General features: G+C 37.9%; 1 protein-coding gene across 6 annotated transcripts; it reads right to left on the reverse strand.

Moving 5' to 3' along the window:
* Window positions 1–444: 444 nt before the first annotated feature.
* On the reverse strand, window positions 445–22224 carry LOC109079940 (endophilin-B2-like). 6 transcript variants are annotated; one of them, XM_042724136.1, is made up of 13 exons: window positions 22011–22224; window positions 19442–19583; window positions 18357–18368; window positions 17513–17641; window positions 16883–17016; window positions 15865–15957; window positions 12545–12607; window positions 11196–11219; window positions 10425–10514; window positions 8409–8509; window positions 8124–8138; window positions 7682–7928; window positions 445–1263 (listed from the first exon to the last, which is right to left on the reverse strand). In XM_042724136.1, exons 1-13 carry the CDS (start codon window positions 22071–22073, stop codon window positions 1156–1158), a joined length of 1221 nt encoding a protein of 406 aa, XP_042580070.1. In that variant the 5' UTR covers window positions 22074–22224; the 3' UTR covers window positions 445–1155. The 6 variants fall into 6 exon arrangements, with proteins under 6 accessions (XP_042580070.1, XP_042580071.1, XP_042580072.1 ...); XM_042724137.1 differs by lacking the exon at window positions 18357–18368; XM_042724138.1 differs by lacking the exon at window positions 12545–12607.
* Window positions 22225–22572: the final 348 nt, after the last annotated feature.

The raw sequence follows: 22572 nt of genomic DNA on the forward strand, positions 1-22572 counted from the left end.
GTACCACTGGAATTAAAGAATTAAGGAAAACCAGTCTTTTGAATATGAGCAGATCACATCATACAACCGTACATCATAACTGTGTGTGTGTGAACATACATATATATTATATATGTTCACACACACACACACAGCACGCAATGCTGTATGCTAAAATTCATGTTAGGTATTGTTTATAGAGGATTCCAAAATTCCTTCGGAGTGATGGTAGGGAAAAAAAACAACTTGACCCATCTTGCACAGTCACTGCAATGTTTTCCAAAACCAACTTGTCAGTGGAGTAAAGTTACCTGCATGACGCTCACAGTTCATTAGTAAATCACAACAAACTCTATCAGCAAACCCTACCAGAGTCAGAATTAAAAGCCAGTCATTGATAACATCTCACCACTAAGAACTTTAGACAACAAGACCCATTAGAAAGACAACATCAAGATCAAAACCCAGTAAATCTCTCTTTATTATATATTAATCGTGTTCATTCAATATGCAAAGAACACAAAGATGAATGTGGGAAGGTGATGACTGAGCAGATGCGAATAAGTACCACTGGAATTAAAGAATTAAAGAAAACCAGTCTTTTGAATATGAGCAGATCACATCATACAACCATACATCATAACCACACCTTTATACCTTCATGATCATCTCAATCACTGACAAAACACACTGACAAAAAATGCTGCATTTGGAATCAAAAGTGCTGATATCAAACCATGACCGTATAAGCATACAAGCATGATGAGCGAGACGACACGAAAAGAAGCAAAGCCTAAATGTTTAGTGTCTTCATGATCACACACATGTGCGCACACACACACACACTCAGATCCAGCTCCAACACAAAAGCTTTTCAGTTTGTTTTCTTCACTTGGAGGGTAAGAAAGACTTCAGAAAAATATAGTGGTCACAGGATCATGAAGGAAATAAAATCAGTTACTTAAAGAAATGCCTTAGGCAGGATAGTGTTCAACTGAAACAACACACATAGAACATAAATAGGGCCTAAAAAAACAATAATACATTTTTATGTACAGTAACATGGACAGACCTGAAAAAAAGAAAAAAGAAAGAAACCAGAGTGTTCAGGAGTGCTTGAGTATTTGTTCATGCATAATTCAGTGTGACTCTGTATTTGTGAAGAGGACGAGGTATCTAGCTCAGGAGCTCCAGGTATGTGACAGGCACTTTGCCTTTCTGGTTGCCTCGCTCTCCAATAAGCCAGTCCGGGTCCATGCCAGGCACCGTGTACACAGTAATAAGCTACAGAATAACAGAAAGAAAGAGAGAAAGAAAAAAAATGAAGCAGACATTTTGATGTGGGCTGACTGTGTTGCAATGGGCACAGTCCTCCAGACGCATTCAATACATTCAAGTATATTGTAACAACACATGTATTAAAAAAAAAAATGCACATCTGCAGACACCCCTTTGACGTCTTTTGAGGCCCTTTGACGTCTTTTGAGGATTAAGATTTATAGGCCTGCTATCTGAAACGGGTCTGTGAGGATGAATCATATGACACTGAAACTTAAAGGGGTCATTTGATGCGATTTCAAGTTTTCCTTTCTCTTAGGAGTGTTACAAGCTGTTCGTGAAAATACTTTGTTTGAAAGTAGTTTGAATTAGAAATCAGTGGTTAAGTTGTATTTACAACACTGTTCCAGTACAGTGACAGTATACAAATATTCAGATGTGTGCAGCACATTTTATGGAGGACTGTTTCCTGATCCTGGGAGAGAAGACTACAATGCCGGCTGTTCTGACTCACAAGTGTGCGAGACGTGAATTTAAATTATAGTTATTTACAGAGGTATATGATGTCACACTTGTCCGTGTGTAAAGACGTTGCGCAGCACAAATCCATGAATGAATGTTCCGAAGTGAGGTAAACTTCAGCAGATTTCTCCTGCACAGGGAGTAGGGAGCAATGAACACTGTGTAGGGACCATGTCAATGGGAACACAGTTCATGCACGGAGCTCACTTCTATCGAGCTGATTATCTGAATTAGGTGTGTTAACAGAGAGACATGCAAAATATGCAGAGCTGGGGGGCGTGAGGACTGGATTTGAGAACCGCTGGTGTAGAGTTGGCCTTGTTGTTTGTCATTTCTCCAATTACAAATGTAGACATGGTTTTAGGTTTACGCAGCGGGATGCAACGCAACGCATAAAAACACAGTATAAGTTATTATAATCCATAATTATGTCCCCACTGGATGCAATAAATGCCTCATTTGTAATGGGTCTAGCCGATGTTCTGACCGGGACACACGGCATCACAGTATGTTAAGGGACTTAACATTTCCGTCACACGCTTGAGGTATTCAGCCGATCACAATGCACTGGATAGCTGGCCAATCAGAGCACACCTCGCTTTTCAGACCGATGAGCTTTGTTAAAAAAAAAAGATGCGTTTCAGAAAGGCAGGGCATAGAGGAGAAACAATAGAGTACAGTATGTGGAAAATAGATGGAAAACAGATGATGGTGTCATCTGATGACCGTCTATGATGGTGAGTGGGGAGAGTGCAGGGGGGTTTCTCCTGAAGTCCACTATCATCTTCACTGTTTTGAGCGTGTTCAGCTCCAGGTTTTTAAGACTGCACCAGACAGCCAGCTGCTCAACCTCTTGTCTGTAAGCGGACTTGTCGCCGTCCTGGATGAGACTGATGACTGTAGTGTCATCTGCGAACTTCAGGAGCATGACAGAGGGGTCTTTAGAGGTGTGATCGTTGGTGTACAGGGAGAAGAGCAGTGGGGAGAGAACTCATCCCTGAGGGCCACCAGTGTTGATGGTTCGGCTGTTTGACTCACTAGCTGTTGCATATCTGTCAGAAAGCTGGTGATCCACTGACAGATAGAGCTAGGAACAGAGACCTGGGTTCGTTTGATCTGGAGGGCTGTTGGAATGATGCTGTTGAAAGCCTAGAGTCTAGACAGGATCTAGACTAGAGTCCACAAACAGGATCCTCACATAAGTCCCTGGTTTGTCCAGATGTTGCAGGATGAACTGCAGTCTCCTGTTGACTGCATCATCCACGGACCGGTTTACTCAGTAAGCAAACTGCAGGGGGTCCAGTAAGGGTCCAGTGATGTCCTTCAGATAAGCCAGAAATTTTTTTGAATGACTTCATGACGACAGACGTTAGAGCCACAGGTCTGTAGTGGTAAAGTCCTGTTATCTTGGGTTTCTTTGGAACAGGTATGATGGTAGCGCAATTTAAGCAGGAAGGGACTTCACACAACTCCAGAGATCTGTTGAAGATCTTTGAAAAGATGTGGGCCAACTGGTCACACCATCTGGGCCTGGTGCTTTTCTTCTTCCTGAAGACATGGCGCACATCATCCTGACTGATCTGTAGTGCGCGGGGGAGGGGGGCGTTGGTTGTGTAGAAATGGACAAAATGGGTGTGGGGGGGCTTTGAATCTACAATAAAACTCATTTAGGTCTTCAGCGAGTTGTTGATTCGCCTCAGTGCTGGGGGGTGGTGTCTTGTAGTTTGTGATGGCTTTCAGACCTTTCCACACTGAAGCGGAGTCATTGGAAGTGAACTGATCTTCCAGCTTTTTAGCACAGCTCCTTTTAGCTGCTCTAATCTCCTTTTTCAGTGTGTTCCTGGCCTGACTGTACAAGACTCTGTCCTGATTTCTGTAGGCATCCTCTTTGGCCTGATGAAGACCTCTGAGTTTTGCTGTAAACCATGACTTATCATGGTTGAGTATTAAATAAGTCCTGGTAGGAATGCATACAGTCGTGGCCAAAAGTTTTGAGAATTACATAAATATTGGAAATTGGAAAAGTTGCTGCTTAAGTTTTTATAATAGCAATTTGCATATACTCCAGAATGTTATGAAGAGTGATCAGATGAATTGCATAGTCCTTCTTTGCCATGAAAATAAACTTAATCCCAAAAAAAAAACCTTTCCACTGCATTTCATTGCTGTCATTAAAGGACCTGCTGAGATCATTTCAGTAATCATCTTGTTAACTCAGGTGAGAATGCTGACGAGCACAAGGCTGGAGATCATTATGTCAGGCTGATTGGGTTAGAATGGCTGACTTGACATGTTAAAAGGAGGGTGATGCTTGAAATCATTGTTCTTCCATTGTTAACCATGGTGACCTGCAAAGAAACGCGTGCAGCCATCATTGCGTTGCATAAAAATGGCTTCACAGGCAAGGATATTGTGGCTACTAAGATTGCACCTAAATCAACAATTTATAGGTTCATCAAGAACTTCAAGGAAAGAGGTTCAATTCTTGTAAAGAACGCTTCAGGGCGTCCAAGAAAGTCCAGCAAGCGCCAGGATCGTCTCCTAAAGAGGATTCAGCTGCGGGATCGGAGTGCCACCAGTGCAGAGCTTGCTCAGGAATGGCAGCAGGCAGGTGTGAGCGCTTCTGCATGCACAGTGAGACTTTTGGAAGATGGCCTGGTGTCAAGAAGGGCAGCAAAGAAGCCACTTCTCTCCAAAAAAAAAAACATCAGGGACAGATTGATCTTCTGCAAAAAGTATAGTGAATGGACTGCTGAGGACTGGGGCAAAGTCATATTCTCCGATGAAGCCCCTTTCCGATTGTTTGGGGCATCTGGAAAAAGGCTTGTCCGGAGAAGAAAAGGTGAGCGCTACCATCAGTCCTGTGTCATGCCAACAGTAAAGCATCCTGACACCATTCATGTGTGGGGTTGCTTCTCATCCAAGGGAGTGGGCTTACTCACAATTCTGCCCAAAAACACAGCCATGAATAAAGAATGGTAACAAAACACCCTCCAACAGCAACTTCTTCCAACAACCCAACAACAGTTTGGTGAAGAACAATGCATTTTCCAGCACGATGGAGCACCGTGCCATAAGGCAAAAGTGATAACTAAGTGGCTCGGGGACCAGAATGTTGAAATTTTGGGTCCATGGCCTGGAAACTCCCCAGATCTTAATCCCATTGAGAACTTGTGGTCAATCCTCAAGAGGCGGGTGGACAAAAAAAACCCACTAATCCTGACAAACTCCAAGAAGTTATTATGAAAGAATGGGTTGCTATCAGTCAGGGTTTGGCCCAGAAGTTGATTGAGAGCATGCCCAGTCGAATTGCAGAGGTCCTGAAAAAGAAGGGCCAACACTGCAAATACTGACTCTTTGCATAAATGTCATGTAATTGTCGATAAAAGCCTTTGAAACGTATGAAGTGCTTGTAATTATATTTCAGTACATCACAGAAACAACTGAAACGAAGATCTAAAAGCAGTTTAGCAGCAAACTTTGAAAACTAATATTTATGTAATTCTCAAAACTTTTGGCCACGACTGTATATCCTCACAGAAACTAATATAGGATACACAGCTGCATGAAATATAATACACTTGTGCAAGAATTTTTTGGATTTTTGATTACGAAAATCTTACATATTTTGCCTTTAAAGTATACTCCTTTTTTGGTGAGAGACGCGTTCAGAATCAGCACATGGTCACTGTCTAGTGGGCTTTGTTTTCAAGTGCGCAACTCATGGCATTCGCTGTTATTCTGCTGCCGGATAACAAACAGAGTTGCATTACTGCAGGCGCCCCCTTCTGGATTGAGGGTGAATTGCCTGTATTCGTTATAAGGCCTCATGCACCAAACAAAGATGTCTGTACAGTGACGGTTTGGTACGAATACACGTATCATTACACATAGGGGTGAAGCAATTCACTAATTTTCTCAGTGCATCGATTACAAACCATGACGATGCATATGCACTGATCTTGAAACATGGATTTTGAATCGATAATCTTAGATTTCAGACAGTTATAGATTTAAAACGCTAAGAATCGAATGAATCGTGATTTCTATAGCTATTCAGTGATATAAAATATACACATTAAATTACTGCAAGCACAAATTAATGGAGCCCTTGAACAGTGTTCATGCCCTATCTCTCCTTCACACGCTCCACTTTTTACCGCTGTTGCCGCCGGTGCCATGTTGTGGAGATGCAGTAACATAACATTTCCGTCATACGCTTGAGGCATTCGGCAAATCACAAAGCACTGGATATCTGGCCAATCAGAGCACACCTCGCTTTTCAGACCGATGAGCTTTGTAAAAAAACGACGCGTTTCAGAAAGGCGGGGCACAGAGGAGAAACAATAATGTACAGTATGTGGAAAATAATGTGTTTTTTAAACATTAAATCACATAAACACATTTCATTACACCAAATACACAAAATAATGTTCTTTTTAGCAACATCATATGACCCCTTTATCAATGTTGTTGAACCGAATGTACGGAGGAAAATTACCACAGCATTTACAACAACCTTGAAATAAGAGCGCAATGTTTATCTGATAATCAGATGCATGAAAGTAGTGTTTGTTGCTATAGAAAACAGACATCGTGCACCTTTTCTTTCAGATCCATCATTCGCCGATGCAGAGGAAGAGTTAAATACTATAGCATTTTATTTTATGAAAATAAGAAGTTTTCGTACTGAAAGAGAAGTGATCTCGAGCTCATACTACTTAAGATGTATGCAGCTAATCTGAATAAAAAGCAGAATGAACTGATAAAACGCTAAGACAATAAACACAATAAAGAAATAAAATGTATGAATGATACAGTGCTAATGGACATATCATTTATTACAGTACAGAAACTATAAAGTATAGGCCTATTTTTTTTACCTTATTCTGTGCAAATTTAAATAATTGTTTGTAGTATATGAAACAATCATAAAATTGCAATTGGGAAAAAAATTCTAGATTATAAATGATTGATTACTGTCCAGCAGTGTATTTGATTTCTTATAGCAAATGCAAAATAAGAGTTAATAAGAGAAAATTAATAATAATAATACATAGGCTACATACATACAATTATTATACTTGACATTTCTGTCACTTGTGAAATGATGGCCTATACATAATACTTTTAAAGCTCTTTTTTATTTTATTTGTTTGCTTAAATTTATTTATATGTATTGTATTTCATTAGCATCATTAAAAGTGTTTATTTTAGTTTTTTTCTTTTCTAACCTATGGTTCTCTAACCATAAAGGCTGCTGTGTAATTTGCCCCCTGACTAAGCATTTAAAGAATTTAGGGGAAGCATTTAAATAATCCTGTGAATGCACAAAAAGAATGCAGAACTGAATCGTTAATCGAATCAAATCGTTCTGAATTCACTTTTTAAAATCACAAAATGCAATTAAAAATTGGACAAATTTGGGGATTACTTTCCCCAAATAACACCTGTTAGCGCTTTCCCTGTCAGAGCCAATACTATGTCAGACTTCAATACTATTTCTTGCCATAACGCAGCCATATGTCATACAGTATTTATGAGAAAATGCTTCTGTGTGCTTAATTTAAGTTACTAAATTACTAAAACAATAGTCTTTGACATCATAATTGTATAGCATTGTTGTTCTAAATATCAATTCTTTTTACTTAAAACATTCTTTATGAATGCTTATTTAGTTATTTGTAATATACATTGTTTTGGAAAAAAAGTAGTTTCAATGTAGCTAGCTACTTTTTGGTAGTAACTTGTAGTGTAGCTAGCTACTTTTTAGAAGGGTAGCTTGACTGTAGCTTAAATACTTTAACTTATGATTAGCTTGTGGCTTATCAAGCTACAGTTTCAGAGTAGCTTCCCCAACACTGGTTACTGACTGTTAAAGAGAGAAAACAGACTGTCCTACCTCATCAGCAAGAAGGGAAAGTTCACTTGTATCTGCAGCATCATAGTCATACAGCACTTTGGCCTTGCGAGTGCCAGTGGCGGGAGGCTTCACCTCCTCAATCTTCAGTGTGCTGGACTCAAGGGCATTGGAGGGGTTTGAGGGATGACTAGGTGGAGAAGCCCCAGGTAGGGTGGCAGAGGAAAGGTGAGAAGGGCCTGCTGACACCCCTGACGTGGAGGCGTTCACAGCAAAAGAATTAGGAAACCTGGAACAGATTCACATATTCAAAAGCATAGTGTATGCAAATAGTTATAAATATCTAGCATTGCTCACACATGACAAAGATATGATATAAAAGGCGAAATACTTAAATTCCCTTGGTCTCATGAATGTAATCGTTTAAATTTAGAGGGCAAACTTTCTTATTTTTTCAGTGTGAATAAGTGAAAAAGTTACTTACGTATCTCCGTTAGCACTGAGAACAGGAAAGAAAAATCCGAAAAAAAAATTCATCAGCACAAATATGATCTCAAGAAGTCTTTTATTTTCTAGAAAAGAAGTTGCCATAAAGGGGAATGTGTTACTTTACCACATCTCTCTATAATAAAAACAGACTAATGTTATCAAACTGTCATGTAACTCCCGTAAAGCATGGTCTTATTTGACTACAATCACTTTAGGACAGAAGAACAAATAGCTGTTTATGTTTATTTTGAAGTTTGTAGCACCTCACCGAAGTTCTCACCTGCTCAGCTCTTTCTGAAGATCCTGCATGTGCTTGTGACACTGTGCGTAATAAGCAGCCTGGGCCTCCACAAACTCATGCAGACAGCGCAAGTGGTTCACCTGTGATGGAGTTGCACAATTTTAAAAGTCTCTTTGCTTACTTGGAAAGAGATATACTCTACTGTTCAAAAGACTGGGGTCATAATTTTTCAAATAAAAAACAGACAATAAATCACCAAAGACAGTAATATTGTGAAATATTATGATATTTTGTTTTCTTTTTTACAATATATTTTAAAATGCAGTTTATTCCTGTGATGGCAAAGCTAAATTTTCAGCAGCCACTGCTTCAGTCTTCAGTGTAGTATGTTCCTTCCAAAATCATTCTGATAAGCTGCTTTGGTGCTCAAGAAACATTTGAAATATTAGCAATGTTGAAAACTGCTCGATATTTCTGTGGAAGCTGTCATATGTTTCAGGATTCTTTCATTTTTCATCAGTTTAATGTGTCTTTGCTGCAGGGCTCGCAAAATTTCAAAATCGCTGGAAGCCCTTCGGGCAGACATTCTTCAGATTTTGGTAGCCCAAATTGAATTTAAGTAGCCCAAAAAAAAAAGAAAAGAAAAAGACATCGTGTGAACTTCACTGCAGACAAATCAGCATGATTAAAAACTTCAGTGACTGCTTTTTTTTTTTTTTTTTTTTTTTCAAATAACAAGTCAAGAGAGTAGGGGTGCAATGGATCACAAAACCCACGGCTCGGAAAATATTGCTTTATCATATGAGATTTTGAGTGACAGATCACATCTTATGCAGAGGAGCAAAAAAAATATGGTTCTTTATTACTTAAATAACAGAATACGTCTTTGATACCACAGCAAAAACTAGTAGCATATAGGGATGTAACAATACACTCAACTCACGATTCACGATGCTGGTTTCACAATACAATTTCCTCACAATTTTTATTTTTAACAAAATGAGATTTAAGACAAATTATTAAATGAAAAGGTGTCATTTTATTATTTCTCCAACAAAATGCTGCACATTTCTTTATGAAATTGAAATATATCAAATAATAAAATGATCTTGAATTTTTTTAACAAATCCCAAATCATATAATTTAATAATACAAATAAAATAAATCTCCTCATATAAACAAACTAAGGCTTTGGCTGTGCTTTTTGCATTTAAAATCAGAGGCAACCACTGCATTTTAATCATGATCCAAACAAAGATGCTAAATACATTTTATTTCGATTTTAATTAGATTGTATAATTTCGAAATTTGAAGCAAAAACAGAATGGTCTGATTTTAGTTTTGTGAATGAGACGCAAATGTCACTCTCTGACAGCAGGTGGCACTAATGAAACAGCGGGTATTTATAGGCTGCTGCCCCTTTAAGACCGAATGCACGGATCCAATACAATGATGCACTTGAGATTTTTCACCACTGTTTACGTTCACTTAAGACATAACCGACTGTGTTTACGAGAATACTTGCCGAGACAGTTATTTTGAGATAATTTTGTATGTGTTCATTCAGATGCATGGATATGTGAAAGAGGAATCAATTGTGTGTAGGCGCATTGTCTGAAACGCGGCTCTCTGTGCACGCTTTGAATGAGTGCGCGCAGTTCCGAATGCACGTGAATGGTTTAAAACACCTGAATGTTTAAATCGGCAAGACTTAAAAACACGTGCAAGCGATCAACTATGATCCCTTTTAACCCTTAAAGCTAGTGAACAACGCAAATCAAGGAAGGAATTGTATATCACTGTTTAAAATGGCCCGTCGGGCAGGGCGGTGATACATTTTGGTAGCCCGAATGGAAAACACAATAGCCTCAGGACGTCGGGACTAGGGATTTTGCGAGCCCTGTGCTGAATAACTAGCATTATTAATTAAGCATTAATTTCTTCCCAGAAAAATCATACAGACCCCAAACTTTTGAACAGTGGCACTGCAACTCATTTTGTTTGCGTAATGTCCAAAATGAAGGCAGCGCGAGTGTGAGAAGCGCAGGTACTCACGTGTGTGCTGCTGATGCCCTCCAGCAGGAGGCGAGTGACCTCTGCCTGTCTGTCAAACTCTGTCTGAGCCACACGCAACTCGTGCTCTGCCTGGTGGAGCCACAAAAAAATAAAAAATTAAATAAAACACAGGACACATTATCCACATAACTCACCTATACAATCTTGTCAAAGCAAATGAATGAGCAGTTAAGTCTGATTGACAGATGTGTACAGATAGATATATAAGCAGTAGGAGCAAAAAACTATAATTAATCACATGAATTACATATGTTATTTTTAGGGTTGTGACAGGACACTCAGCTCAAGAGATGAGGCATGAGATCGGGTTCACAAGAACGAACAAACAGTGCAAGATAATACACACAGATCAGTTTAGAATTGAAGCGACCGTTTTCCAACTGAATTAAATGTTTGTTTATTTATATAAAAAAGCAAAACGTAATATAAAATAATATAAATGCATCATTCATTCATTACGATAGTGGAGGCATGTAATGGAAACAGCGGTGGCATCGACTATGCTCATTTCACGCTCACTTGGAGACATTCTGTCAAGGCAATATTGCAAAACAGCTTTTCACCTCAATGAGGCGTTTCGTGGCATAAGATCTCGTCACACCCCTAGTTATTATGTAAACATTTATTACTTAAATTAATATGCAGTCATTTATTTGCTCCATGAGAACAAAGTGAACAAAGGCAAGTCTACATTTTTAGATGTGCTCATACAGCAGCAAAAGAAGAAGTGGATATTTGCCCAATACTCACTTTATCCACTTCCTCACTCCACAGCTGGAACATGCAGCATAACGACAAGAAAAGGACAGTGATGACAACATAACACAAACCCTCTCTTTACAAAACACTGACTAAATTTCACATGTAAATGTAAATAACTAAGACAAAAAAAAAAAATACAGTTTTTTAAATGTGTTGTACTGTTACACTTCATGGAATCTTAAGATGTTAAGAGACAGTCTAATGTAATCAGACACATAAGCAGTACAAGATCCTGAACCATCTATAATGCCACACACACACACACACACACACACACACACACACACATCTTTTAAATACAAGTGGAAGAAGTTTTCCACCCCCTGCATTCCACTGCAAATGTTCATCACAGGGGATTTCATGTTTTGACTCATGCAAAAAACATGATGTTATCATTATTTTATAACATCCAATGCAAACTATATTACAGAACCAGTCAAAAGTTTAGACATTATTAAATCAGGTCAGTTTTTTAGCATATTAGAATGATTTCTAAAGGATCATATGACACTGAAGACTGGAGTTACTGCAGCTGAAACTTCATCTTTGCCATCACAGGAATAAATTACAAGATCTTTTCAAATAGAAAACTAATAAAAATGTATTTCACTTTATTTTACTACAATTCATATCTTAGATAAAGAAGGAGTAGCTGTGTCCAAACTTTTGAGCTTATGTACTTCTGGGACTAATTGACTATATAGATGAACTGCTTCAGCTGTAGCCAAAACATTAAATAAACACACAGGGAAAGGCACACAGGCACACGACACTACAAGAAGGGAGACGGGAAAAAGAAAGTGTTACTGTGGTAAACTCACAACTTTGACAGAATGAAAAGCAGGTCTAGTTTTAAACAATGGGTCAACAAGAAAGGAAATGCTAATGTTCATCACTGAGCTGTGCAGACAAGACACAATAAATGCTGCTTGTCTGGAAATACCCTACTCTGTGAGGAGTTTATATATTGCTTCACTTTAGATTCAAGTTCATACAACTTTTTCTCCATCAATCAGAGATGAATCACCAATTTCAACAATGGAAACATTTCATTGAGGCCCTTTTCTCACTATCACCTACAATTTTCAACCACCTCAATTGCAAGAATTGGAATAGGGAAGAGGATGATGCTACTGTATACCCAAAGGGCTTTAGCTGATGAATTTTATCCACGATAACAGAGAAAGGACTGTCGGAGGGCATCCTGCTAATCTAAACTGTGGTGCAGATATTGGTGGGGAAATAGTGTAAAGTGTACAAATGAAGGCCACGGTGAAAGAGATGAGAATGTGTGGGGGAAGACTTCTAATGCTAAGGGTCTGCAGCCTTCTTCTTACCGCAGATGCACTGGCCGACAGAACATAATTGCGTGGCCTAGTCTCCTGAAAGTCAGGCGCAGCCTACAGGTGGAGGGGGGAGAACAGAGTTTTACAAAGAATTATGTGTCCACATGACCTGACCCAGCAGACAACACTATTTTCATATTTACATATAAAAACAGAAAACAAAAACACTTGACAAACCAGCCTGTAACCTCTCCCACACACACAAACAGACAAATAATGATGGCAGCTGAAGATTTTTTTTTTTATCACTTCATTGCACTCCAAACCAAATACTAATAATAACAAAATGATAAAAGAAAGTAAAATATAAAAAATAAAATAATAAAAATCGTCATCATTTATTAATATGTTCTTAGTCATTTTTCAATACTTTTTTCAGTACTTTTTCAGTTCTTCTTGTTTTAGTGCTTAAGGGTTAAAGTAAGGTACACATTACTCACCATAAAATGCAACAATTTAATTGTAATTTGTCACTGTTTTGCAGGAGTATAATAAACAGTAAGGTTTTATCTTAGTACAGTTGTACTGTATGACATTTAACAAGAGCAGTTTTCTAGTGTAACAGATAACAGAGATACAGAAAATGAGTCATTAATATACACATGCATACAATCCAAAATAAGTTTGTGTGTTTTTGTGTACATTATATTATACACACTAAAACCATACACACTATTCAATTCAATCAAGCTTTTTTATATTTGGCTTAAAATAGCTTAGACTTTTCCCTCTCTTTTTTAACTTTACTATCATTTGTATTTCGCGAAATCCCTCCATTACCATCACGGGTTTTGCGGACATTCAGTTGGGAAATGCTGCTCTATAATATACAGTACATTATGAGAAAAAAAAATACAAATTACATGCAACCATTTAATGTAACTGTGACTTCAAAAATGACTGACTTTTGAAAGTTTTTATGTTGTTGTTGTTTGATCAAGGCACAGCAGATGTGGCAGATACAGTAGATCAACTATCAAGCCTGTACATGTAACTGCTTGCAGGAAGCAGTCAAGGGTGAAAGGCAGTTGAGAAATCACACACACACACAGATACTCACATCTCCCTCACACTGTGCAAATGACAACAGAGAGAGACAGTTAGTGAATACACGAAAATGGAAAAAATTCCAAACAGAGCACACAAATCACAGCGCACACCTGAGTCATAATTGTATTTCACTGAACACCCACACACACACACACACAATTAACTACCAGGTTCTTCTTGAGGTGACAATAGTCAGGTTACGCCTTGGAAATCACACCTTAATGGGTATATTAGCAAACAATCTTATCGATGCAGGAAAGGATGATATTAAAACGTAATAAAACCGCATGTGACGCAGTCCTCTGTGTAAACCTCAAATTATTCAATCACTAAAAAGGATAAAATGAAGAATCAAACAAGTAAAAGGAGAAGTCATTTGTGAAAGAGGTTAACTTATTCCTCTTGACTCAGAGCTTCCCAGACAGAACTCTGAACTGCTTCACGAATATCTTTCACATAGCATATAGTTCCTGAAAAACAACCCTTTTTTCAATGACGCAAACAGAATAAATCAGGAGCATGAACTTTTGGAGAAGGGATACTCAAATTCCACTTTTGGAAAACATGGGGTGATAAAGGGCCAGTGAATAAAAGGATTTGGCAGTTATTAATATCCTTGCTTTAGGTCGGGGTGGGAAACGTTGATCCTTGAGGGCCAATGTCCCTGCAGAGTTTAACTCCAACCCTAATCAAACACTCCTGAACAAGCTAATCAAGGGTCTTCAAGAGGAGACCAGGACTAGAGCCCCAGAGACAGATCCCCTGTAAAGACCTTGTCTCAGACGACCACCGGGACAAGACCACAGGAAACAGATGATTCTTCTGCACAATCTGACTTTGCTGCAGCCTGGAATTGAACTGCTGGTTATGTCTGGTCAGAGGAGAACTGGCCCCCCAACTGAGCCTGGTTTCTCCCAAGGTTTTTTTCTCCATTCTGTCACTGATGGAGTTTTGGTTCCTTGCCGCTGTCGCCTCTGGCTTGCTTAGTTGGGGGACACTTCATTTACAGCGATATCGTTGACTTGATTGCAAATTATTGCACAGATACCATTTAAACTGAACTGAGCTGCATGATGACATCACTGAATTCAATGATGAACTGCCTTTAACTGTCATTTTGTATTATTGACACACTGTTTTCCTAATTAATGTTGTTCAGTTGCTTTGACGCAATCTTTTTTGTTTAAAGCGCTATATAAATAAAGATGACTTGACTTGAGGAAACAGGCAGTTTTTTTTTTTTTTGAGTTGGAGCTAAACTCTGCAGCAGTGATGCGTAGTTGCGTAATCAGTGTAAATAACGTAGTTACAACAAGAAATGCGAGTTACGTAATCAGATTACTTTTTTAAGTAACTAGTAAAGTAACGCATTACTTTTTAATTTACAAGAAAATTTCTTAGTTACTTTTTCAAAAAAGTAATGCCAGTTACTTTGTTTTCCCATTTATTGACTGACAAGTCTCCTGTCCCCATATTGGGAGAAATCGGAAGTACAGAGGAGTTATGTGCGCTGTGTGAACAATTTTGATTGTGCATTAATTCATCCCACTCGCAAAAAAAAACAGATTTAGTATTCATCAAAATGAATTAAAACATTGAAATGCTAACTCAAAATATGACGCAAACCTGCTATAATTAAATATGTTAAATAACACAAATGTATCTAATCCCATTTTATTAACTAGTGTCTTTGCTGCTGACCTTTGATGATCAAGTTCATCCACACTAATAAGCAAAAATTACTTTAGATAAACTAACAATTGTGCTTCATTGTTTTTTTTATTGCTGAAGAGTGTTGAACCTTCCTCTCCTGCGTTCTACTCTACAGACGTGAATTAACTTTTCCTTCAGCCTGAGGTTTATTCAATACACTTTTTGGTGTGAAAGGGCTTTTCTATAAATAGAACTTCTTATATTAAAAACAATCAAGCCCTGCTCATATTTAAAAAGTAACGTGAAAGTAACGCAAATGTAATGTAACCCATTGCTTTCCATAAAAAGTAACCAAGTAATGCAATTAGTTACTTTTTTTGGGAGTAACACAATATTGTAATGCATTACTTTTAAAAGTAACTTTCCCCAGCACTGCTCTGCAGGACAGTGGCCCTCCATTAACGTTCCCCACCCCCACTTTAGGTCATACTTGATGGAATGTTAGTGTAGATTTATGAATCTTGTTTAACAGCTCATAAGCGGTTTGTGATGAGAGGGTAATGGAGGGGTGTGATGGTGTTGATGAGATAAGTAAAAATGAAACTTACAGCAGACTTGGCCTCTGCTAACTTTGCCTTCTTGAGCCGAGCTTTGCAAATGTCCAGGTCAAGGCGTCGGTTCTCAAGTAGCCTTCTCTCTTTCTGAAAACAGAACATACAGACTATTGTAAAAAAGAAATATTTAAGTCTACTTGAATATGCTGTTAGGATTGAGTGTGTCTCCCTTAATGTTACATCTCTGAGCCAGGTGTAACATATGGGGGCTCGTCCAATTTAAAGTTGTTTGATGTTAGACTTTATTCATTTGATTAATTAGGTGGGAGAGACCAGCAGGCAGAAAGATTGGTTTGGAGCATGGGTTCGTATTGTCATTGTTATAGTTTTGATGTGGGATTTTTTTTTTTTTAATAGGGGTTTGTTAGGATTGAGTGTGTTGGTTTGGGTGTTTTGGTTTCTTTTTGTCTTTGGCAGGTTCTGTGATTGGAGCGCACCTGATGGTCATCACTAGGGGTTTGTTAGGATTGAGTGTGTTGGTTTGGGTGTTTTGGTTTCTTTTTGTCTTTGGCAGGTTCTGTGATTGGAGCGCACCTGATGGTCATCATGGCTGTTATTTAAACCTGGTGCAAGAGTTCGTCCAGGTGGCTGCTCTTCTGTTGCTCGAGCAGTTTGCCAATTTTGTGGCATTATGTTTTGTTTTGCATCCACTCACTAGCGCTGACCACACTTCACTTTGTGCATCCATTCAACTGCATTTCATACTTATTGATATTACATTGATATTATTGGATTTTATCCAAAGCTACTTACAATTGAGGACAATGGAAGAATATGTATTTTTTTTTACAATGTACTAAACTGTAACTTCAATACAAATGTTTAATAACAAATATATTTAAATACATGACATAAAAAAGTTTCAATAGAAATGACATTAAAGTATATTTTAGATATCATAAAACCTTGTCAGCCAATCATTTTGTAACTAGCCATTATCAGCCATTGTAAATTGGCTTACATATCAGAAGGATGTGAACCATCTGAGACCGATATTATGAATTTCACTTACAGAAATGGTTTTCCAGTCACCCTCTAAAAAGTTCCTCAGTGGTGTTAGAAAGTTAATAGCTGACATCTGTAGGAATTCCCGTTCTGCTCCACCCAACCTCCTCTGAAACTCTCCAACAGTGATCAAAGTACTACCTGAAAACAGAGGCGAAACATTCACAAATTGCTATAATTATAAATACAAGCAAATTTTATAACCTCATAAAAGCTAAGAAAAAAATTAAAATCACAAGATCCAATACACTTTCCCTCAGTAAATTCTAACCTAAAAGTATCCATGAACACCTATTTGCCAAAGGGAGAGTGCGCCATCTAGTGAAACAAGGCTTGCAGCTAAATATTAACTTGATTTAGAGATCTATATTACTATAGCACTGACACAGCAAAAAGAGAGAAGAGAACATGTGCAACGTGCAAATCAAAAATAAAAATAAAAAGATTAGCATAAACTGGTTTGCACTTGCTTCTAGTACAGACTTCTAGACTTTGATTATGTGCAAACTGCTTTCTGTTGTTTCTTATTATTTCTTAGTTAGGAAATATGTAGCCATTTTATCTTAACAAAATAACTTTTTGCCTTTTCTGTGTGTTTTCTGATTTAAAAAAAACAAAAAAAAAAAAACGTACGAACCATATGGAGTTCCTGGCCCAAATTCCTTTGCAGCATCTTGCATATGCTGTCCCAGCAGCTCTGCATTGGTGGTTCTGGATGGGATCTTCCTGTCCAATTTCTCATAAAAAAACTCTTCAATACGCGCACCTAAATAAAGAATTACATAAGACTTTATTTATGGTTTACTCCAGTAAACTTAATCAAGTACACCATTTTGCACCATCATGTTTACAAATCCAAACCAACAGTTCACAGTCAGCAAAATTAATGGTAAAAAAAATTGACATTATATATAATTATATACAATATCACACTGGTATACATTTTGGTTTACATTTCTTTATGTATGAATTTAATTTATCCAGATTTACAGCTATTTATTTATTTTACCTGCCTTGTAAAAGTTAAAAAATATTTCACCAACCATTTACAAATTTTGGGATACTTTCATAGTAGTATTTTGAACATTGTTTCAAGAGACCATAAAGCAAAAAAAGATGAACAAAACACAGGTCTTTGATGTAGACATCACAGATGAAAACAGAAAACCCATGTGTGGTTGTAATAAAAAATGTGATAACAGTCTTTGACCAATCATTCCAGCTCTCGGTGTTGCCAGCAGGATTTGAAGAGACCTCACAGATTTGAACCAGATCTGAAAACAGGTGTTTAAACTAGGGTCTGGATAAACCACAAAACATTCACCCAAACTCAGCCGCAAAACGATAGTACTACCATGACAAAAACATAGTGAGAAGAGCCAGCCTCATACATTGGGTCTAATACTAAACATCGGCCATTTGAGGAAGGAATTCAACTAAAGACCTAAAGCACAGGTCACTGGGAGTAGAGACATACTCACCAGTTTGGTCAACTGGAGCATGGAGAGAGTTAGAAAGAACAAGTTAGTGTTCTCACTGTACTAATGTTTAAATATGTACATGAAAGGTAATGCCATCAAAGATGAGCTTTAAAACATCTGAAACCTGTGGCCTTATCAATGATTCAGAAATTATAACTGAATGAGTATTAATATAAAATGTTTCATGTTGTTTATTCATTTGTGAACTGCAAACATAAAATGCTAATTTTACGAAATGTGATATACACTATTAAAAAATTTGGAGTCAGCAAGTGTTTTTAATATTTTGTCTCTTATGCTCACAAAGGCTGCGTTTACTTGATTCAAACACAATAAATCTGTGATATTGTAAAATATTATGACAATTTAAAATAACTTTCACTTTGGTGGCAAAGTGGAATGTTCAGCAGCCATTACTCCAGTCTTCAGTGTCACAGGATCCTTCAGAAATCCTTCTAATATAATTAATAGAAAACAGTTGAACAGTAGTGTAATTAAGCAAAAGTTTGTAATCAGACATTTTTATCCAAAGTGCCTTACAGTACAGTGTCCTGCTCAAGAGCACAGTAACGATTAACAGCTCAGATTTCAACTGTTACGCCAGTTTGCTGTACATCTCAGCACCCTTGTAAAACATTTGCTTACTTTTTTTTTTTTATTGCTGAAGAGTAGCAAGAAAAAGAAAGAAAATAAAAATCAAGGGTGCAAAGACAATACAGTACATTCACATAACGTGACACCTGAGTACTACTGCTGTTTTAAGATGGTTGTTCGGCATCATATTTCCCTGGCTGCCCCTACAGGAATATTTAATTTCTCTAATTTTTCATGCAGATGCAGAGTGGTGTAATCAAGCAAATGGTGACATTAAAGCAGATTGATATCAACAAGGGATGTTCCTGTTCGTCGTGCTAACGGTAAACGTCAACAACATGAGACATTTTTCAACATTTAGGAGAAAAGACCACACATTTCAAACAATATCTAATAACGGAATATTTTCCTGAAGTAAATGTAATTCAGAGGCTTAGGTAGATGCAAACATAGGGAGATTTTAAACGTATAACGCCCGTGTAGATTCTTACTTGGGTTGGGTTGAAGCAGCACCTCGGTCTGTCTGAAGATCTTTTCGGTCCAGTTTTTGGTGCAGTCCGCTCGAGCAATCAGGTTCTCCAGATGGGCATCAAGTTCAGTCTTTTCAGCCTGGCCAAGCTTCTCCTCTGTGTACTGGAGAACATACAAAACAATTTAGTGTGTCTGTAAGAGCAGCACTCCAAACCAGACGTACAACAACACAGGAAATATTAGCTGTTCTTTAGGAGGAGCATGCATAATTTCCCATAAAATATGGTCTTGGCTAAACAAAACGTGCAGAATGCTAAACAAAACTCATTAAATAATAATTAAGCAGTAATCTTGAACTATTCAGAGACTCAACATTCTCAGCAAGATAAGGAGACATACTCTTAAAGCTAGTCACACGTTCTGCTGGCATTATGCCATTCCCCCTTTTGGTTATATTTATGTTTAAAAAATGTTTCACAGTTTACATCAAGCAGCATAAAATGCTATAAATCAGACACATTAAGTTTGAGTGCAACAAAAACATCAAGTCATTTTCTGACAAAAGACAATGACAGGACATGGCAGGTTTTAATCCAAAAAGCTGATGTGATTAAAAAGCATGGATATAGTTATATCTGACATGTGCCCTGCAGTGAGACATGCTAGGTTTAACCTTATTCCATGGTCTGTCTGACAGGATTCTGATTGGCTGGCAGGTATGCGGTAAAATTATTTAATGCACAGGTAGTTCCAAGCAAAGTCCTTTTAAGACAAATCATGTCAGTCTGCAGCCATCTTTGAAACGCCTCTGGGGCATGCAAGTGCAACTCCTATCTCTTTGAATGGGGAAACATCAAATTCTCAAAAACTGTTCACTAATCTTACGATTAAATTTAATATTTGAAATCACCAAAGAAATCGGACAACAACTGTGTCATAAATGTTATAAAAAGCTTATTTTTCAGGCTAGATCAGCCAGCATGCGCAGTCCTAAGTGCACGTCTCAGATCGCCAACTGTTTCTATAGAAACCGGGACTCTTCTAAAGGCAGCTGCAGTGACGATTGGCTCTTTCATTCAGAAGGCGGGGTTTCATGAGATTGAGTAGCCAACTGGCCATACTGAGCGTTGCATTTTTCCCCATTCAAAACTATACGAGTGACATGTCTTTGGTATTCTATAGTCTTTGTTCCAAGTCAGTTTAATCTCCGTTCAATATTAATGCGCTGCTTTAACTAATGCACACTAACTGTAAAGGTGTTATAAAAAAATACTTCTGTACTTTCTATTCATTAAAGAATCCTAAAAAACAGTTCATGTGCACTGCCTCTGACTGCAGTAACTCCATCACAGAACTGTGGCTTTGAGTGATAAAGATCTGCTCCCAACGATATCCCTGACAGGTACAGTGAGCAGTGATTGGCTGAGCAGGGACGCTTATCTGTGTCTGCAAAGGTGATTGGCTGACAAGGTGCATACAATTCAGGCATGAGGTGAAAGAGGGAAAAAAACACATAAATCACATTCAGCATGAAGGATTGCCTCTACATCTGAAGTTTGGAATGTCTGTCATCCATGAGCCGAGAATATGGGCAGTCATAACAGATGAGGCATCCTCACACTGATAGAGGTGTTTGCACACTATCTTGTGATATCAGGGGATGTGTCACGACTATGAATAAGACACATAAAGCTTTAACAATATAATAAATGTCTCACTCTGTAAATACTGTAGCATAACTGACATGATTTTCTTCATGGTGGTGATGTTGTGCTGCTGTTTTTCCATAAAATAAAAGGGAATGGTGACTAAGACCTGCCAAGAACCAAAAATACCAATAAAATAACAATAAACAATAAAACAGCTTTGTGTGATGTACAGACTGAGCATTTAAGTCATTATTCAATCATTTTTGAACTGTCTAATTGAACAAGTACCATTCACTTTCATTCTGTGTTGGAAATAATAGTAGCAGAGCATCTTTTGTGTTTCGCAGGAAAAAAAAAAAATCATACTGGTTCAAAATACCATGAGGGTGAATACGAAGACAGTATTTTCATGTTGAGGTGATCTGTCCCCATAAACTTTGGTCAAAGGACTATCAACCTGTTTGTCTTACGTTTTTGTTTTACAGTAATTTAACTGAGTATATTTTTACACTCGGTTACATTTCGATAGACTGAGCATTTTTTGACAAACGGTAACATGAGCATCCCTAAACAAGCATTTTAAAAATAAACAAAAATAAAATAACTGTTTCGTAGTAAACAGGGCTTCGTCTGTAGGTGAGTGCTGTCACATGAACAGCCATAAATAATGGATACGGGCTTGGCTTGCGTTTATCGCCTTACAGTGTCGAGGAAAATACAGATCATCGCGACATGACTAACAAAGATTGTTCGCTTGAACAATGACAGATGCATGAAGGTTTAGAGAAAGCGAGGTTTCTGAGTGTTCGCGTGAGGATCTGTAAGGCCAACAGAACGAAGCAGTTCATTCATTGAGCCCGCTGATGCTGCTGCGCACATCCATCCATATTTCAACTAACGGTACCGTGAAATAAGCAGAAAGCACTGGGTCATTTCATACCTGAACAGCACGAGTAAAGAAGACACCTGCATCCGATGCTAGTTTCTTGACATTGAAATCCATCGTGTTAGCGTTTTCACTGTGTGTGTTTCGGCAACATCGGTTTGTTGGTTGTCCCTGCAACGGGATCGATTGTGCAGGACGAGGCGGAATCGACAGAACAACCTGGGGTTACCATCAGTTACATCGGCCATCCTCTACTCAGCCTAGCTGGATGCTCATTTTAACCCCTCTGTTACCGTAAACGCATTGTTTTGGGTATCCTAACCATTTAAAATTTTTAAATACAATACCTCTACTGAAAAATAATTTTAAAAAGTGTCGTCTGTACAAGTAAACTGTATAATTTCATTAATATTCAATTAATGATAGATAGATAGATAGATAGATAGATAGATAGATAGACAGTCAGATAGACAGACAGATAGATAGATAAATAGATATAGATTTGTATTTTCCCTATACTAACACTGCAACCAATTGGTTTAAACTGCTCATTTTATGGCTTTACATGAAACATTACAGCATCATAAGATAGGCCTACTTGAAAAATGCCCCCTCA

The sequence above is a fragment of the Cyprinus carpio genome, chromosome B5 (assembly GCF_018340385.1).
Source record: "Cyprinus carpio isolate SPL01 chromosome B5, ASM1834038v1, whole genome shotgun sequence".
In the NCBI taxonomy this organism is placed as follows: domain Eukaryota; kingdom Metazoa; phylum Chordata; class Actinopteri; order Cypriniformes; family Cyprinidae; genus Cyprinus; species Cyprinus carpio.

Bases quoted from the DNA above. Each gene is read 5' to 3' on its own strand.
- LOC109079940 (XM_042724136.1), bottom strand. From the start codon at position 22,073: ATGGATTTCAATGTCAAGAAACTAGCATCGGATGCAGGTGTCTTCTTT. The intron at 15,958-16,882 runs GTAAGTGAAATT...TTCTGTTTTCAG, and splicing joins GTGACTGGAAAACCATTTCT to AAAGAGAGAAGGCTACTTGA. The intron at 1,264-7,681 runs GTAGGACAGTCT...GTTATTCTGTAG, and splicing joins TTTCCCTTCTTGCTGATGAG to CTTATTACTGTGTACACGGT.